General features: G+C 39.5%; 1 protein-coding gene across 1 annotated transcript in view; it reads right to left on the reverse strand.

The window, feature by feature from the left end:
• Positions 1-20,658, reverse strand: part of ZCCHC7 (zinc finger CCHC-type containing 7) — a 120,719-nt gene that overhangs the window by 12,117 nt on the left and 87,944 nt on the right. Inside the window, exon 7 of the mRNA XM_009280644.1 lies at positions 12,500-12,535. Within this exon, the coding sequence (XP_009278919.1) occupies positions 12,500-12,535 (36 nt within the window). The remainder of the gene's footprint in view (positions 1-12,499; positions 12,536-20,658) is intronic.

A 20,658-nucleotide genomic window follows, 5' to 3' on the forward strand; every position in this document is an offset into this window, starting at 1 on the left:
ACCAAGAAAACAGTGATCTAACTAAACTTTTAGTTTGGTTTTTTTAAAGTACATGATATACATTAAATTACAAATCAATGGACAAAATTTTATTTTTTTCCTGTACAGTCTGGAAAACCAAAGCCTTTGCCAGAAGAAGGAATTTAACTTGTTTGGTCCTCAGTACAAGCACTGTGAAGTAGTATTTTCCACAGAAATAACACGTTTATATAATGCATTTTAAATAGATGCAAATAGCATCTACAATCAACTGTGTCAAAACGTTAAAGGAAGAGACAAAAAGTACAATATTATGTATTTAAAAGAAATGAATGTAATCTTTTGATACTCTTATAAGCAGAGGAAAAAAATACTAAAATATTAATTCAAAAAGTATTTTCTGAAAAATGGACAAAAAAAATCTCAAGTTCGTAGAGAAAATGAATATATGCAAGATAGTAAGGATAACAACAATACAATCCCCGAATGCCTCAAAATCTTCATGGTTTAAAGGGCATCCCAATTTTCTCCAAAGGTGGTGGCATCTATCCAGTTGTCCATGGCTAATTTTAGACAGAATGCAAAACGTTATTTAAATAGGACAGTGCATTAAACTTCAACTATTTCTGATGTAGCTCTCAAACTACAAACCTATCTTTCTTCTATTTTAATTTTAAAGTAAGTTAGCAAACACTTCCTTCTTAATCCCCAGAGACTATCTATACAGTGACACAAATGCACAAATTTATGACAGTAACATAAATGCTCCTCCGAAGTAATGTGCAACATTAAGTGAAATCGTTTCCTGGAAAGATATTATAGGTATCTATATTTTATTTGCCATCTTAAACATATCTGGGTCTTTATGACCTTATTTTTAAAATGTATTTCCTTTTTACATTTCCTGGTGCAAATGGACTGCATAAATAAGCAATGTGCTATGAGGCTTCAGACTAGCCGATAAACCCTTTCAATTTTCATGCCAGCTTCTTCTTTTGTAATTCAAATCTGGCTGAAAACTGGCAGCTCTGAAAACTGAAACAAGCACTGCCACAAATACCTTGTAATGCTATCGACCTTGTCTGCCCATGCAGTGAGAAAGGGGGATGCATATGTGTCTGCAGTCATCCAGATAACACAACTCATTTTTTTGGGGGGATAACAGAAGCCAGCCCCGGACTGTGCACCAAAAGCAGTCATTACCAGGCAAGCTGGAGAATAAGTCTCTTCAAAATACACAGCACATTTAAAAAACATATACAGGGCTCAGCCACTGCTTTCATTACCAATTTTAATTTAGCTCCTTCAGTTTGCCAGCCAGATAAACTCTTTAGTGCTGTTTTTTAATCTATTTGCCACATTTTATGTTTAAGATTATAGTAATATGGGCCAGGAGAAGGAATCACTTTTAGAGGAAATAAAGAAATAGATCCGCTTATCAGCGCCCATCAGAAAGTTCATTAATCAGCCAGGCTTTGTGCCCCCTAAATTGAAAGGTTAAATAATCCTCTCAGGAATATTTCTCGGCACCACCGCCAATTGTCCGGAGAGAAGCTGCCATTCACAGCACTCTGGATCGGTGACAGGGTATTTTACCACTGTTTGGACCCCAAACAATGATGGACAAATGGCCTGGCTTACAAAGAAACCTTTTAGTACAAGGATGGAAAAAGGACCACAAGCTTTGAAGTGGGGTGGGGGAGGTGGGCGCGCGGGGAAGAGGCAGGGAAGGAGGAGGAGGAGGAGACTCGTGCATGGGGACACGTATATTTTATCTGAATGTTTATTAGGAGACTCGCCAAACGTTGTTATATACGTGCCCAGGCATATGCGCACAGAGAGCGTGCGCGGGCAGGCACTATACGCATGCACACTCACTGCACTAAGTGTATGCATACTTACACATACATTTATACATTAATCTGAACACAAACATTTGCAAAGCCTGTAAAATCAGAAGATGAACAGAACTAAAGCACGGTTATATTTATTAGCTAATACACAAGGGAGCCCAACAAACCCCAAGGTTTTAATTTTTACTGTCATTCTAGATGATTTACAGCTTCCTTTCTCTCTCTTTCTCTCTTTAACCTTTATGTTGTCTACTAATCACTTTTCACCATCAGATGCAAAAGGAGGAAGTACCACATTTGAAATAACTTTCTTGGGGGAGCATTCTTAATAGGTATTTACTTTGAAGTGATTTCTGATCACAGCTAAAACTGAAGTAAACACATTAAAAATACAGGGCTGCTGGAGAATATGAGATGCCAAGAGTGGTGCATCAATTTGTTAGAAGTGAGTTTTTGCTGGGGTACATTCTAAATAAATGATAATTCAAGCTTTTTTCTTTATACTTCCTAGCAGCTAGGCTTCAATCTGTAGCATCCTTTACTGACAGACGATTTTATAGAAACATTTTCCTTACATTACCAACATGTTAACTGTGCATGTTAATGTTTATCAATTTCCTCAGAATTTTTTCATGTATTCTCCATTTAAAAGCATCATATATATTCAGTAATACCATAATTATTTTTACCTAGCTTTCTAATGAGTGACATTCATCCAGAATATGTCGCTGAAGAAATGTCTGACAGCCCATACACAACCATTAACACACAAAAGCTTTTCCATGTCGTTCTTGCACATCTATTTTTTTAAATGAGTCTCAATTCCATAAAGTTTTTACTTTAATATGACTTGGGACTTTCTGAATAGTCTACAGCATCTAAAAATGGATGAAAAGATTTCAGATTTCCCCTCTCCCACATCACAAATACGCCATGGATCAAAACTCTTTTCTCCAAACCAACTTTTCAGTATCTCAGTGCTATTATTTTTCCTCTCTTTCCCTCCTCACACATCATGAGAAAAGCAGAATTAATTTAACCAGGGTCTCATCTGCCATCAAAATAAGTCAGACAGAAACTGGATATCATGTGAAAATCCAGTGCAATTAATTTTATAGCAGAAGATATATCAGGGTTATCACATAGTCCACAGAAATCCTTCAGTGTTTGTGCATGCTCGTGCACAGGCACTCACCACTCAGTTTTTTAAGTGCCAAAGGAAGTTACAAATACACCTTAGAAACAGAATTAACTGCATTGTCTAGAAACAACATGAAAGTACTTTCTGTTAGCAACAAGATGAGTGGTTATTACATGCAGAGAAACTGTAAGTTTGAGGGGAGGGGGGGAAAAAAGGGAAGAAGAAAAAAAAAGACGCAGCTTTTGGACTCAATGCTGACTCTGAGAAACTCTGAACCCAGGCAGTGACCATCCATTTCTTGCAAATATATCACCCGGTCTACTGTAAAAATAGTACCTCTTCCTGTAAGTGTTGCCCCCCTCCTAGCTCTGGAGAGTCAAAGCCTCTGCCGTGCCCCTGCCTGCAGCGCTGCCGTGCCATGCAGGGCAGCATTGCTGCAGCGCCGTCTGCACTGTGGGGGCACCGGGGACGGACTAGTGAAAGGGGCCTCGTCAGGCCAGATGCGGATCGGGCTACAGAGCAGAACACCTAACAAAGCCACACATAGAAGTTTATCAACTTCTGGCAGAGGCGAGAAGACCAGCCAAGGCAGTGGTGTCATGGTCTGTTTTGATGCGAGGTGCTGCCAGGACCAGTGAAGTATGGGGGTGGCTGTTTATGCCCATTTCAGGGTCATACTTAATGGCCATTGGCGTATGTTTGTCAAATGTTAATTTAATCCAAAATTAACATTCAGAAATAAGTTAAAACTCAAGGCCTAACTACACTCCCCTGAAGCCAAAAATTCTGAGGGATGACTTCTTCCTTTGCCATACGTGGGTACTATAGCATATATGCATGTATCATGCAAATCACCCACTGCTCTGAGACTTCTCCAGTGCTGCAGTAAAATAGTACCTACTTAAGGCATATGGCTCTGTACGGGCCTTTGGTTCCTTTTAATTCCCTTTATGCTTCATTTTCAAAATATGAAATCAAAATCAGGATAATTCTGTCACGGGGATAGTAACTTTTCTATTCACATGACAGGACCTAACAAGATGTATTAATATTATTGACATGATAGACCCTCTCAGAATTAAATCAGTGAATATTTTTAGGGAATCCTAATCCGTAGATTATTAACATGATCAAGCATAACTTGAGAAAGTTACCATCAAACTGGTTTGAGCTCCTAGCTGCTCCTAATACACAGATCATTGACAAGATGCAGCAGCTCTGGCAGCGACATGGACGATCACATACGCTGCTGCCAGCGCAGAGCTCCATAGACTGCCGTTGCTAAATACCTGCGACATTTTAACATGCAAAGTATTTGTACGATAAAATGCAACAGTTTCAGTACTACTGAAGCACATAATTTACAAGCAGCTACTGAGTGGACATTTGACAAGCAAAACGCCATTCGTAGTTAGGATATACATACAAACAGTTCATGGAGATTTACTCTCTACTGACATTTCACATTTTTTCCACTTTGCAATACAAAAATGCACCAAAATACATTTTACGTTACCTACATGAAAGTGTAATTTTTATATGTTTTGAAATGTCTGCTAGATCACAGATAATTTTCTGTTTCCTATGGAATTTTGAAACCGACTCTTAAGTTCTAACAAAACTGAGAAAAAACACCTTCATATCAAGTTAAGAGGAATAATTTTCAGGAACGTAGGAACTTCAATATGAATACTCATACACAGAATTTACTGCAGAAAAAGGGAACAGAAATATTTAATTTTTTTTTCTCAAATAAAAGCCTGTTCTTAAAATGCGTAGGAAATCTCATTCTAGCTTGAAATTTCTATTTTCCTTATTTAGATGGTTAACACTTGAAATAGTAAAAATTATTTAAATGATCGCATAGGTTCACCTTTTCAAACTAAAGGAAAGAGAAGTGACAAATTTTACCAAATCTGTAAGTATTAAAGAAAAGATCATTCCTTTCACTTAAAAGAAGTGCAGTTACGTATACGATGGGGAGACATTTCAGCAATGAATCTTACCATGATTATCCTGTTTCCTGTTTAATTAACCACTTATCTAACAGTTTTGCTGTATCACAAAAATAAGTATCACAACAGTTTTGGCGTATGGTGGGCAAAGGAGGAATGCACATGGCAGTTTCTGTGTTGAGAACAGAGCAATTCCTGCCCACAAGTTTGCGTGGGAGGGAGCAGCTCTCTCCAGTCTTTCTCCAGTCGTGAGCACATCTCGCCACCAGGATTCCTGGCACAACACTTGAAAAATGTCACGTACCACACAAATAGCTTCCTGGGCACGCAGGCGTTAGCGAACCGCAGATTTAAACATTAAAAATATTAAAATACATTAATTTTCATCCCCTTTTAATTTCCATCCCCTGCTCTTCTCCTTTCCACATTTAAAGGCAGGGCCAAAAGGTATTGCTTTTGCAGAAAACAGAGTTCCTTAAGTAACAGTAACATGCATATTGAAGTCAGGGATTCTCTGAAGGATGCCACTTCTTAAAGACAAACAGTTTGAGGAGGTTATTTGGAACCCCAAAATCAGAGAAATGGAAATTACTTGGTTCAGTCAGCCAAGCTTTCTATTTCCCCCCAGTCCCAGACCGCTTCCAGAAATATATCAAAATGCAATTTCTGGTCAAGATGTAATCAGTCTTTAACCCTCAATTTAAAAGCACCTTTTATTTTATTTTCTGGGGAGGCAGATGGGGAAAAGCATGAGACAGATAAATGTTAGAGAAAGCAGGCATGCTCTCTACCATGCTTACATGATTAAGGTAAGTGGCAGCTGATGACTGTGCTGCTGGAAGGTTACAGAGCCCAGCCGAAACGGTCTCTCATGTCCGTGCAAGAGTCTGCAGCTTTCTGGTCCAGCCTGGCAAGAGCCAGAAGCTGACCTGGGGTAACGACCACAACCCTGGGGTGTAAAAACAGGCATCAACTAGGGACCTGTCCTCTGCAGTAAAGAGGTACCAATACACCATCACTCTCTCCCAGGAAAGAAAGTGCAAACACAAAGGCATGTTGGCATTTTACAGATAACCAGTTTGAACTTCCTATTTCAACTTAACCAACCCCCCCTAATTATTCAGTACTCATAACTGGCCAGGGATATTAGTTAAACCCCAACATTTTCATGAAAAGGCAAACACTAAACAGTATTTTTTGTAGATGTTACCTATTTATATAAACTTATTGAAGCTACTTCTTTTTCCTGTAATATTTTAAATACCGTTTCAAAGTAAAAATTGGGAAAGAACTTTGTCTAGCGTGCTTTCTTACTGAAAGCTATAGCATATGCTTTGTACTCATAAACTTACACTTATTTCAGGATCTGAAATTTTATTTTCTGTAAAAAAAGCTATCAGAAAGAATACTGTCTTTTGTGAAATACAATTTCTTTGCAATAGAAACAAATTTTGGGTTTAGGTTTCTGATAGCCTCAAAAACATTTGAAACTTGAAAGAGAATGATAATGCAGGACGTATTATACTTAGTAAAGGAAAATAAACAGAATGTAAAATAAAATCCAGGAGACCCTCTAGACAGCATACAAACCACCTCTAACGTACTAATTTTCACCAGAATGACCGTGCAGGGCAGGCAGACACTTCAGAAGCATCTCTGTCACAGAATGGCACTTGCAAAAGTGGTAGGGCTCGGGCTTGAACAATGCAAGTAGATAATATAAAAACAAACTATCTGCCAATTGTTGTCCAGGATCTGCCCTACCTCCTCCCCTGGCTAAAGAGGCCAGCATGCCTTTTCAGAGAATATGAAATCTTCATGAACCCAAGCACCAAAAAGGCACCTTTCCCTCAAGGGCAAGTGTGGGGACACTGTCACACTCCAGGTGTTCATGTTTCCCCACAATCCACAGGAGACAGTCATCCTTACTCTAAAGTCATATCCTTGGTAATTTTGGGTTGCCTTCCTTGTGAAATATCCTGCTGAATGGCTACTGAAGTGTTGACAAACAAGGGCCCGCTCTGTGATCCCAAAATATGAAAAAATACACTGTCTATAGCATAAACAGAGTGGTATTTTTACTAGAGTTAATAAAAATAACCTTAAAACACCCAGAGAGAAACTGGTCAAGTGCTGAAATATTTAACACGAATGCGACAATCTCGTGGTCCGCAGCCTTGCGTCATGCAAAGACCAGAGGAGCTGACACTGCAGCCATGTTCACAGTCACTGCAGCAGCCCCATCCCTGCGCATGGGGAAGTCAGGCTTAATCTCCTCCTGAAAATACTTCTAAACCCATGCTTTCCCTCACCGCACAAAACCTACAAAGCTTCTCTGGAAACCAAATGCTCGCTCTCTCAAGCTTAAATATTTTTTGCCAGAGTCGTATTTTAAATTTTCTCCTTCTGAAAGTCACATTTTAAAGGATACAAATAGACTTTAAGCAACACTGCTTACGTTTTCGTTTTAGAAAAAAAGTGGCAGGCCATGAGGAATTTTAATAATGCACACAAAGAAATCCGAGCGCAAAATTTAAACACAAAAGATGCATTGTCCCTTCATGTCTTTTATGCACAGAGGCCAAAACAGCCAATTCCTGGTTCACCTTCTTTTATGTAAGTGGATTAAAAGTAAGATTAACAAACTGTCAAAAAGCATGTTAAATGATAGCTTCTGCTAGTTAAAAATTCTGATGGTTCTAAAACTCTGTTGGTGGCCATCTTGGCCTAGGAGCTTTAATATAAATGAGACTGGTGAAGGCAGGGGATGGGGGAAGGAGTCCTTACAGCCACAGCAGTACAGGGGGAGGAAGAGGTTATTAAAAATGAGCAATCCCTACAGAAAGAAAACACCTAATCCAAGCAGGATTTGTTTTTTTAACATATGCATCTACACCAAGAAACATATTAGAATAATAAAAATCGTGCTCTGCCCATTTTAGGGGTGGAATTTCATTACTCTGTAGATATTTACTGAAGAAGATACTAATACTTGCAATGTTAATTCCTTTTCATTATTGTATCCACATCTTGTTCCTAAGCCAGACTGGCTACGTTCATTTTTGTATACCACGAGTCCCTCCGAACAACGCAGCAGTGCAGCATACATGGGGAGATCTACACAGCCAGCACGTATTCCATTTCATATCGAAATACCGAGATGGCCATTTGCACGTCTTCTGGGTACCCCCACCAGTACCACTGTGCAGAAGGGGTTTGAGTTACACTTCAGAGGGACTCACACAGAAAAAGTGCAGCTTCACGCCTGAAGCGAAACATGGGTCACTATGCGCTGAAAATAATTTCCTCTTTATTCTCCAGTAGTGTCATCTGTTGGGTGGAAACGCAACTGCTCACAGCAGGGCAGCATCTACCCTCAGTTTCATTGGGTCACTCCAGCAGCAAAGCCACAGGATGACCTACGGGACGAGTGCAGGTCTGGACCCAAGGTCCCATCCGCTGGTTTGGGTACAGAATGCAAACAGCTTCCTTCCATGGCGCAGTACCCCGACAGAAGGCCAGCTCCAATCCTGCCGCCCATCTGAAGCCCCGAGCTGTTAACAGTTATGGCAGTTCCCATACTTAGGGAGAAGGGCTTCTCCCCCGCAGAATGCACCGCCGCGGACCCCACACCGAACCTCCGAGCTTGGGGCGCGGCGGGATTGCTCTCCTCCAGTGCGCAGACCTACTTAACTGGGAGCTGCCACTGGACGTGCAGTTAGGCAATCGGGTAGCAGATCAAACTCAGAGGGAGGCTATTGTATTTTTTTTAAGAATAAACTGCAAAACTGAACCAAACAAATGAAACTTGTAGGGTGCCTTAATCTCATAAGTTTTTCCACTGACTTTTTTTTTTTGTAAATAGAGGGCTATAAACTGGCCTCCATTAGGGTACAAAATACTTAATAAAGCCTCTACCTTTATAGCTGAAATACAAGACGACGAGAGAAAGGGAATGAAAAAGAGCCAAGCATTCTGAGGATGAAAAAACCTTGCTATGAGCACCCCCAATATCCTTAAGATGTGGGAAAAGGGGATGTGATGGCATGTCCTCTGGAGCACAGACCGTATTTCTCTGGGTTTGTGGAGCATCTGGCATTTAGAAAGACAAAGTTGTAAGCTAAGCTTCCTAATAATCTAGAATAAGGAGCTTTACAAGACTATCAAATGCCTTGTCTGTGAAAAAATTACATGTATTATTATTTACACTGCAGTAAGCTATGATCAAAACTCTTTATCCTGGATCTGCCAACAAAGTCCTTGTGTTATTATCTGAATTGATAAAAAACCCTTTGATGAATGTAAGCGGGTATCAAAACCGATCTATTTATTGCAAATACATACCTATATGAAGAAAAACCTAAAATATGTTTTGACAGACGTAATTTCCCTTTTCTGATATAGGAGAAATACACAGAGAGCAGGCACAATGAAAATGATTTGTAAAAGTTTTAAATCACCATCTTAAAGAGGTTATTAAATATTATTTTAAACCACAGTGGGGATTGGATTGTTCTGCTGACTTTGATTGTTTTTTTGCAGAATAATTTTAGTTAACAGAGTTGAAAGAACAAGTTTAAAGAAACTAACTTCATCCAGTTATAAAGCTTTGATTATCATCGAGCCTTTAAATTTAAGCTTCATTGAATACAATTTGATAATCTTTTTTCTACCAAAAGGCAAATTAAAATATTCCGCTTATAATCCTTTTTGCCATTTCAACTGCTCATAAGATTTCTTGTACTGGCAGTCTTTTTGGTTGGAATAAGACATTTCTGCCCATACAACAAATTATTTGTAATGTGCCAAAATTTGTCACCACAGCTAATGTAAACAAAAACCTACCACCATCCATAACAGCAGAATGGATTTATTATTTAGTCATTGTTCTAGTCAATCTACGTTTCTGTGCAGGGACTACAAGAAGTCAATAGATGGCAGTCCATCTCTTAGGAAAGAGCCAGATAATGAATAAAATCACCAAAAGCTTCACAAAAGAGAAAGGTGGAAGGCTGTGCGGTTTTTCACAAGCATTCACAGTAATTAACTAAGAATACTTTATATAATGCAAAACATTTAGACAAACTTTGTAATGGCTGTCTGTAAGCAACGTTAAAAAACCAATCTTTTATTACAAACCTGAATGCCTTGTTTTATTTGCGCTTATATATGTACCTGCATGTGTGACGCTTGGGATCAATTTACCAAAATCAATTTAAATCTAGCAGTTGTATCCATGGCTAAAGCACAGGAAAAACTCACTGTAGCCTTAGTCTGTTTGCTAATAATCAGGCAAGCTCTGCAGCACAGCAACAACCACAATAGTACTTTTTTTTAAACTTCAATTATTTTTCTTTAAACAGTTATCCTGTTGGTAAAGAAATATTTATTCTAAACTAGGAAAATTATAAATTAATTTCTATAGTGAAATACTACTATACTGATAGGAGAGTAAAAGATCTTGACTTTTTAGTTACAACTCTCTGAATATATATATAACATACATTATTCTTAACATAGAAGTTTTGATTCTTGTGAGAACACTGTTCTGCTTTCAGTGCAAAAGAGAGTATTTAAATGGAATAATAAAAGCTGGGACTCATACATTTAAACAATTCAGATAATGCAGTAACTTGAGGTATAACTTATTTTAAATATCAAGCATGTCTTTTACCACACAAATTTTTAAATTGCAGGTTTAATCTGACTACTAATGTAACTTTGAGTCAAAGTGAGTCTTCCCATGCAAAAAATGGAGATGTGCTAAGCATTTCCCACGTACCAGAAATGTGGATTATCTGCAGATAATTTGCAGTTCACTGCAAAATAAAAAATTATTTATCAGTAGCTAGGGTCTGACTCAATGTGAATTTATCTTTGCATGCCCATATTTGACCACATTTCAAAATGTCCCTAAAATGCACTAAGAATTTCCAAATGGGTACTTTTAATAATACACTCGTATTCGAAACTACTACATTTTCTATCAAGAGCTTGTTTTGACAAATGTTGTTAGCTTGATACTAAGTAAAGTGTAAACTCCGAACACTTTCTACAAAATTCACAGACAAAATTTTCTACCTCAGATACCTCAATTTCTGCCCTAGTAACCACTTGATCAGGTTTAAGCTCCCCCACACTTTTTTACAAAAACAGTATTTTCTAAGTGTTGATTGCAACTCACTTTTGAGGAATGTTCAATGGCAAGCAAGACTAAAATTAAATTAAATCTTATACCTCAGTAAAAACCAGAACCCAACATATTACTGCATCTAATATACCTATCTGATTATTAGATTCCAAATATCATAAACATTTCAGAAATAATTTTAACATGCAACCTTAGGGATTAGAATGAAAGACAGTATTTATCTTTTTCCTCCATGCAATTTTAAAACAGTAAACTAAAATACTCAGTGAATGCACCTTTTGCTCACAATGTTTTTTTTAAAGCCTATACCAATTCTGTTTAAAATAGAAGTAAATGCACAGAAAGGGTGGAGGATTTCCAAATCAGATCTTTGTTTTAAAATCATTATGCAGAAAACACGAGCAAGAGGTTTTAAGCACATATTTCTCCTATTCATTGAATTTAGAAGAAAAAAACAGAAAAAAAAGCATACCACTACCATGAAGAGGTAGAGGCAACACATTATAAAGCAGATCCCATTTATTGCTCAAAAGAAACACCAAAGACCCATAAGGAAAAGTAGTGGACAAACTTTTCTACTTTGTTTTGTACAGACAGCAGTGATTAATTATCTATAATAGCTAAATACATACAAGGTTGATCTGAATAGCAATGACAGCAAAGATTCAGATGAACAGCAAAAATCCTAATCTTTAAAGGTGTTTTTATGTATAATAATTTTATAAATGAATATATGCAAGATTTGTGATGCCAATCCATTGAATATTGTCTTAATCAGTTAAATACTGTTCCAGGTTTCAGTATTAGTGAAATTTATATGCATTTTGTTTTATTTTTATCTCTATTTTACATATGAGGAAAAACCTTAAGTAATAGACTGGTACAGTTCACAAAGTTTTATTTTCTTGTTTCAATGATTAAAGATCAACTAATGCAGGCCAAAGAAGAAGTTATAGCTGTATCCTTATCAATTAGAAATTATCTGCAAAAGTTTATAAAGTGTATTTGCTCAAATTAACATCTCCACTCTAGCTGAGATTTATTTTACTCATTTAAAAAGAAAGCTTTGTCACACACAGTGATTAATTACCAGCATCTGGGATATCTGAGATGGGATTATTGCTTCTGCTATGCATCTCAACTTAAAATTTAACCCTCTTTATATGTGTAAATGTAGTCACTGAGAGGAGAGAGTGCTGCAAGGCACTCATTTAATGATTACAGTATTAAAACGAAATCATAAGTTCTAAAGATGTTTAAAAAATAGTGACAGTGTTTCATTGCATTCTTCAGTTCAAAAACTCTTCAGATGTTTATTATCTTCTCGCAGAAGATGCTTGTCTATATTTTATGGTCAGCAGTTCACAGAAGAGTAAATAGGTTGGGTGTAAAAGAAAATAAAAAAGGTGTTTCTACTTACTGTTAGGTGATACTGCCTCCATATTTCTGGGCAAGCCTGGAAAATAAAAATATTGATCAGCTAGAAGCATGAAACAAGGTGCTTTACAGCCTGTTGGTTTTGGCATAACACAGTATCCACCGGTGTCGGTCACAGGAAAATAAGAAGCTTAACTGAAAGGGTCTGCATTTCAGCTTCAAAAACCTGGCTAGACAGTTTAATTGAATTTTACACTGGTTTAACACACTCCCTGCCATTGTCAGAAAGCCAGTAACAGTTTTCTCTCTCCCCTTCTTCTTTGAAGGTTAGAAGTTTGGAAGAGTAATGTGCTCTTAACTGTAGTAAGTATTAATACTGCAAAACAAACAGAAATGAATTTAAATTCTACATTTTCTGACATTTTAAATTTACATAATGTTTTGGAAATTAAATTACAAGGTACCTTCCTTCCATGTAGAAATAGAAATATTTTAGTAGTTTTGTACATATCTCTATCCTAATCAAAATATAATTGTTACATGTAATAAACCTCAGTAGCCTAATGTCAGATGAGTTGTAAACAAGAAGCATAACAGATTGCTTTAATGTTTCTATTTTTACAATGGCTTGCTTCTTTTTTTTTTTTTTTAAACTTGCCAGACGTGCACACAAACTTGTAAATGCAGCCCATTGTAAAAAATTTTACAGAGAAGATTTTTGAATCACAGCAATAACACAATAGACCTGAGGAATACATAAGAGACAAGAAAGAGGAAAATGTGGATCTTCTTCTTTAAACAAAATCAGAATGTGTTAATGATCAATGGGACAGAGATTACTTTCTCAATGGTTCTTAATATTTTAAGAATTTACAATATTTCTGTCTTCTCCTATGAGAGAAGAGACATAAACAGACACAGAAATAGTGGTACTTTTTCTGTTAGCCTTTTTAATGTTTAAGAGAGTGTGCACACAGTGACTTCCATGGAGGTCTTTCACTTTGTTTAGAACATTTACCCTTTTGTCAAAAGAGCTTCTTAATAATTTGAACAACTAGCAATTTGGCTTGCCAATCTCAATTTTCAGTATTTTAAGAAGAAATATTAGTTATTCTGTGGCTTCTACATAATATATGGTAGCTCCAATTTTAAACATTAAAGCCTCATGACTACTTGCAAATGAGTACTATTAACATTTCTTTAGATTTTGAATAAATTTTTCACTCATGCCTAAATTCTTGCCTTCTTTTATTCTGACAGAGCATTTTAATGAAAAAAAAAAACCACCCACCCAACAACCAATATTAGCAACTGAATCTCTCAAAAAATAATCCAAGTTTTTGACAGTCACCCTATGGCATATACAGTATGTTTTTCCCGGATGTGATGGAAATTATATTATTTATTATTCATTCCGTCAGTAACACAATTTTCTGGAGAAAAATCTACAATCTGTTCTGTGTAATGGTTTGACATTTCTCCTCTTACTCAAATACTGCATGTAAATATTTGAGTTTTATATTAATATTTCTATAAAGAAAATGTGTGAAGTACATCACATTTCTAACAGAGGAACAGACTACAACATTTGACAGTTTGAACACACTCGAGCTGTCTTCGAGTGCAAACAAAAGGATTTTCCTCCTTCGCTAACTTACACAGGATTCAGAGGCGCAATATATAAACACTCTTGAGCGTACAAAAATGTTGTATCAAAGATCTTGCCTTCTCTCTCAAACCTGTAAAAGGCTTCAGCTGTACATGAGACTTTTGCTGGCTTAGCACAGGGGTAGCAGGCAGTTATTTATACATTAGTTCTGGATAGTTTTCGATTACCACAGTGTCCCCAGACTAATATGGTTGAAAAATCACAATCAGTGAGTTGTCATATACTGGCAAAATGCCACTCTGTGATATGACCTTTACTCACACAGCAGCTATTTAATAATAATAATAAAAAATACTTTATTTTTGAATAACAGTTTTGTTGTTTTGTTTTTTTTTTCCTCTGGACACAAAGACATCACTTACAGCGAAAATCTGTAACTCGGAGTAGGAAACTACAGTTGGCACAGCTCTTACCAAAACACTGGCAGAGGCACAGTCCCAGCCCCTCAGCAGTGCTATCAAGAGGTAGGGTTTATCATCATCATCTTTAAGGATGTTTTAAGGCTGTGGGAAAACTTAAGGGAGGTAGGAAGAAGGTGGTAAGGGAAAATTGGCCAAGCATATTTCTTCATTCAGATGGTGATTCAGTGTAATACTTTTCATCGTCACAATGATCACTTACGAACTTCAGAAGTTGAGTACAATAGCCGAAAACGGATGCCTGGCTAAACAACAGCTTTTAGAAATGATGCTTTTAACTAGGAGTTCTATTACCTTGCATCAGCTCAGAGTTATTGTCTGTATCTACTATCACGGAATGACAAAAAAAATAATTAACAATTACTACTGAATACTGGCTTCTCAAATGAAGCAAAGAGGTTTGCTATGGAAGAGAGCATAACCAAATACAACAACTACCGAACCTGTGATTTTTCTTACTTATTTAAAAGTACTTAACCATGAATGGCCCTCATTTAAAGAAAAGCCCTTGTGGTACACAAGTAGGATGGCAGTGTGATGAACTACATTAAAATAAAATTGCATTTATTTCCTGCCCCAGTGGTCTGACCTTACTAGCATTTAGATGTACCAGTACAAAAGGTCCCTACTCTTAAAAGCAGTGCCACCATGGTACAGCTGCAGAAAGCACAGGTGAGGTGCGCTTCCCCACACCTTTAGCTATGTCCGCATGCCTTTTGCCGCACAAGTGCTGGGCAATTAATTTTCCCAAATCTGTGCTGTTTTTGCTGTGGCCCACATTCGGTTAATTTGGAAGGATGATTATTCGTATCTGAGCCTGATCCAGCTAAGGTTGCCACACCAGATGAATCAAGGCTGCATACTGCACATTTTGACCCGTATTGAATTTTATCAGGTGCTAATTATTGTTTTACCAGAACAACGGCTTAATGCATCTGTTGTTTAATTCCCACTTCCCTATTCTCAAATGTGAACATCAAAGAAAATAAAACACTCAATCTCAAACAGCCCCTGACAGCAGACCAGGACTCGAGTGCTCAATAGACAAGGCCCTTGCCACCAGTTCTCATATTTCCACAACAATGAGCAAACACAAAAACAGCACTAAGCGGCCTTTCCTCCTTTCCGCTCCCCTTGGCCGGTCGTCTGCCTTGCGCCGAGAGGGCCCTCGACGGCAGCCCTGCTGGGAGCGCGGCGCGGGGGAGAGGATTAGCCTCGCTAACATGCGAGCATTTGCAAAAGGGAAGGAAAAACCCTGCTACTGTATTTGGCGTATGAATAACCAAAATGCACGCGCTGACAGGAGACCGGGATGGGCCTGCGGCTCCCCGGGAGAAAATGTAGCTGTGATGAGTGACAGGGCTTTCAGGAAATATGTTCACAATCACAGACAGTGAAGGCCATGACCTAGATCGTTTAAGAGCTTGTCTTGTCAAATTATCAAAAGCTTCTTCCTCTCTGAATAAAGAGTGACATAAGTGAGTGTCAGAAAGCTGCAGGCTGACAAGCCAAGCATACAATAACAGCATGCACGTCACATACTTGCCGAACACCGCCACGGCTAGCGGCAAATCTTAATGAGAGCGCGGCTGGCCCAGGAGACTTGGGTCCCTGCTGGCACAGCTACTCATCTCGCAAAAATCCTTCAGCTCCAAGTCAGTTATGGTCTGACACGACGACTACAATTACTAAACACAACTTTTTAACAGAATCCTCTGGTGCTTTGTCAAAGCGGCGGCTGCTAGGAGCTGCCCCGCCGCAAGCCACCACAATAAAACAAAAGATTTGCCAAAACACACACTTTTCATCACCTCCGCATGGGAACTGCTGTGGAAAACACACAATGCTTCCCTTCAAAAACACTCCTGCACAAGCAGATGTCGAGACCTCTCCCCGCGCCGCCAGCGCAGACGGCCCCCCCGCCCCCCCGGCGCGGCCGCCCGCCGCTGCCGGCGCGGGTGTGGAGCGGGCCGAGCTGGTTAACTGCCAGCGTCGACCAGGCTCCTGGTAACGTATATTTACATTTACCATTAGGCAGACATTGACTCGCCGCAGGCGTGAAAAATGGGGGACTGAGGAAAGAAGGGCAAATCCCTTGCTTTCTGCCCAGGCACCCAGGGGAAGGGCCGAGGGCCCAAGGCACTGCTGGTGGAAACAGGCCCTGTCAGCTGCGAGGTCACTGGCACAGCCCCATGAACTTGTCCCTGCGTCTCCAGCCACATCCCGGCCTGCAGAGGTGGCCACATCCCTGCGGCAAGCACCGGCATGGGTTCTGAAAACGACAAAGGCAGAAGGAAATCTTCTGGGAGAGAAGAGGCTAACAGTGGTTTACATGGCCAGAAAAGATGTCCAGACACATGGAGAAGATGCTGGCTGAGGTACCTGGCTGGTTCCTGGGAAGAAGCGCTGCTTGCAGGGTGTTTGGGGTGTGCAGACATGCACGTGCCTTTACATTAACGGGGCCAGCAGGCATAGCATGGCTGAAGAGAGCTGGGGACCCGGGCACTCCTGGCTGCCAGCTCCTGGACGAGCTCAGGCAGCTCACTGAGCACCCGCACACTGTTTTTTCCTAAGTATACAAGGAGACACTGTCCTGCCTGCCACGTTTGTCTCCTCCCTGCCACGTCACCCTGTTTATGAAGTTCTTTTCCCACCCTTGCAGCTGGCAGGTGAGACTGTAGACCACAAGCCTCATGACATCCACCTAACTGCCACCGAACCTGCAAAACACAGAACGTTCACAGCATGGGGTTTTCAGCTTATACATATATAAGCATAAGTATATATATGCACACACAGATATATATAGATACACATCTATATGTGCACACAATGTTGCATGAGACTAATGTGCTCTTTCCTAGGGGGAGCAGCAGACGGTCAAACAGAACTGCACTTGAAACTTTTGAACAACTCTGCTACATGCTCGTCTGATGATCTTCCTGAGGAAAGCACACGAGGCTGAGCTGCTTCCAACACGTCTCCATCTAAGATGACTCCATACATTCTCAGGGTTGTCTCAGGGAAAGTGACTGTCCTAACAGATAATAAATGTATCACCCTGAAAATGTTTTAAATAACTTTGAACATTTTCAAATCAAACTAGGCGAAGTACCTTGAGCTGCCTCATGTCCACTTCTAGACAAAAGCGTGACCATGGAGAGTCACTCTGAAACAGACTGCGCACAGGAGTTTGTTCTGCATCCTTTGTGTCACAGTAAAAGCAAGTGAACTTTCTGGGAAAGACAAATTAAAACTTTTTTGGAACATCCAAAGTATTTGATAACAACTAAAAAAATATTAGGAATATATCAGTCTTTTTCCCAATGCTGTATTAAGATCTGCTCCATGAAGGCTGCAGTAGAGTTTTCAGAGTGTTTTGGAGAATGTGGGACTCATTCAGCCCCAGGCTCAGAGCAAAACCTGTGATCTGCTTCCAGCTCCTGTGGACAGCAGAAACATCCCAACAGGCAGGTTGATACAGAACAGTTGCGGTAACTGGGCTTGGTAAAACACTTTCAGGTTTTTGATAAAATGCCCTGTGAAGGACTCGTAATTCTTTACAGAAAGTAATTAGCAGAGGCACAGACATATGGGCCTGTTACTACGCTCAGTTTACATAGCCTGAAAACGATAATGACTACACTGCGTTGGACCACCACCCGCCCATGGTCTCTAACTGTGGCCATAAGCTGATGCCTCACGGACCTTAAAAACAGGGCAAGCACAGATCCTTTCCCTAACACTCTTCCACACTCAACTGTTTTAAGCTCAATGACTTTGCAAGCTGGATGAAGTTTCTACGTGTTCAATGACCTCCCATGGATTTCTCTTCCATGAACTGCTCCTTTCTCCTCTGGAACCAGAGCAGGCTTTCTGCATCTACTGCATCGCTTGGTAAGGACTCTCACAGGTCTGCTACCTATTGCACGAAGAGTCACCTCCTTCTGTCTCTTCTCAAGCTAGCTCCTACTGCCTTTGTCAGATGTCCCCTAATTCTTGTACTGGAAGAAATGATGAACAATTGATCCCTAACCAGTGTCTCCCGTCACGGATGATTTTGAAGCTCTTTACAGATCCTTCCGTCTGTCATCTCTCTTCCAGCCTGAAGAGTTGTAGCTGTACTGAAGGATGCAGAAGAGAGGGACCAAAGTTGCACCTAGGTGTCCAGTGCTTTCCTGGTGATTCCTAATGTTGCACTGGCTTTTTTTCACAGCTTTTGAACACTGAACTGATTTTTTGGGGGATCATATCTCATAACTCTAAAATTTGAGTCCTGAATGTTAATGGTAAGCTCAGAGCCCATCATTCCATGTGCAAAGATGGAATTATTTTTCCCTGGGCATTTTACTTTACATTTATTGCCAGTCAAGTTCATCCACCATTTTATTTCACTCTCCCTCCGTTGCTTACAGTCCTTGGGCAGTTCTTCACAGTTGGCTCACAGCACTGACACTCTAAATAATTCAGTTTTCTCAGCAAATCTTGTTGCCCTATTGTTCACCCTCTTCCATGTCACACTAGCATATACTACCTTTATCCTCTTATTCCATGCCTGTTTAGTTTCCTCAAAAGCTTTTGGTCAGGAACTTTGTCAAATGCCTTTTGGAAATCGTAGACTATGTCAACTGGATCATGTTTACACACATGCTTGTCGACCTTCTCCTTTGAAGAACCCCAGAGATTTCTGAGAAGTAGGATTTCCTTTACAAAAGCAATCTTGAATCCTCCCATGTATATCGTATTTATATGTCCATTCCAACATGCCACTGCTATTGCAGTTTCTGGTAATTTGCGTGGTGTACACATCAGGCTGGCAGGCCTGGTTGCCCAGCATTCCCTGGGACCCGTTTTAAAAATTGTCATTGTATTTGCCACTCAGTTACTGATTAGACACAAAGCAAAAGGTTACACGCCGCTGTCACTGATCTGGCTATTTTACCTTCCAGCTCCTCTACAGCATTTGGGTAATTGTTATCCGGTTCTGGTAATGAGTTAGTATTCATAGGTTAGCAGTAACCCTAACATTCTCTACAATTTCAGAGAGATTCGCTGATGATTGCCTCCACAAAGTAAGATTTCAGTGTGGGAATGTTCCCGGTTTCTTCCACTATGAACATCAGATGCCAAAAAAATATATCTAGGTTGTTAGCAAAGGCCTTAACTTGGCTGAGCATTCCTTTCATGTCTTGATCATCTGTTGGCCTTACAGGCTTCTTGCTCTGATGTGAGAAAGATTTACTGTTGGTTTTGATTCCTTTGTGAACTGCCCCTTAAACTCTTTTTAGCCTCAATTCTGCACTTTCGCATTTAATCTGCTAGAGTTTATGATCCTTTCTGTTTTCTTCATTTGCATACAGACATCAGGTTTTCAGAGGATACCTTCTTGCTTTCCATAACCTCTCTGACCCTGTTGTGTAGCCTCACAACCTTTCTTTTGCACTCTGCAGTTCTGCCGTGCCATCTTTCTTTCCAAGGATGGGGAAGATGAGACCCTGCTCTTACAGTCCGGCATTCACTGTGCAGGTGGCCTCATGCCTGTCATGCAGAAGCGCAGGAGAACTGCCTGAAAGTTTCAAAGACAAACGTTTCTGATTTAAGGTGGACTTAAATAAGCGGAAAAAATACATGCTGTGATGTTCCTGATAATCTATACAACTTAGGTAGGATTTAAATTTTGGGATGATAGAGGACTTGTAATTCTTTACAGAAAAGAAAATTACTGTATGATAACTGGCTTCATAAAATGTGTAAAATAGAAAAGGTGGCAAAGAAAAGACACTTAAGATTACACTTCTGTCTAACTGCTTACTAGAAAGGAGGTGCAGAAATATGCCATTCATGTTGTTTAAAGTAATGGTACTGTGTACACGTTAGCTCTAAGCAAAAGTACAGCTAGAAGAGGAAGACCAAATTTAAATTTCTAACATTCAAATACCAAAAGAAATAGTAAACTCCCAAAGGGGCTGGGCATCATTTGGATATCCCAAATACCACTGTCTGTGGTGAGCCTGTAACAAACTCTGAGTTTTCCTTCCCTAACTCCTCACGTTTGGTGTGGCACCGGGCCATCTTCAGCAGGAGCAGAATGGACCCACGAACAGTCCAACGCAC

This window comes from Aptenodytes forsteri, unplaced genomic scaffold (genome assembly GCF_000699145.1).
Source record: "Aptenodytes forsteri isolate BGI_AS27 unplaced genomic scaffold, ASM69914v1 Scaffold203, whole genome shotgun sequence".
Lineage (NCBI taxonomy): Eukaryota > Metazoa > Chordata > Aves > Sphenisciformes > Spheniscidae > Aptenodytes > Aptenodytes forsteri.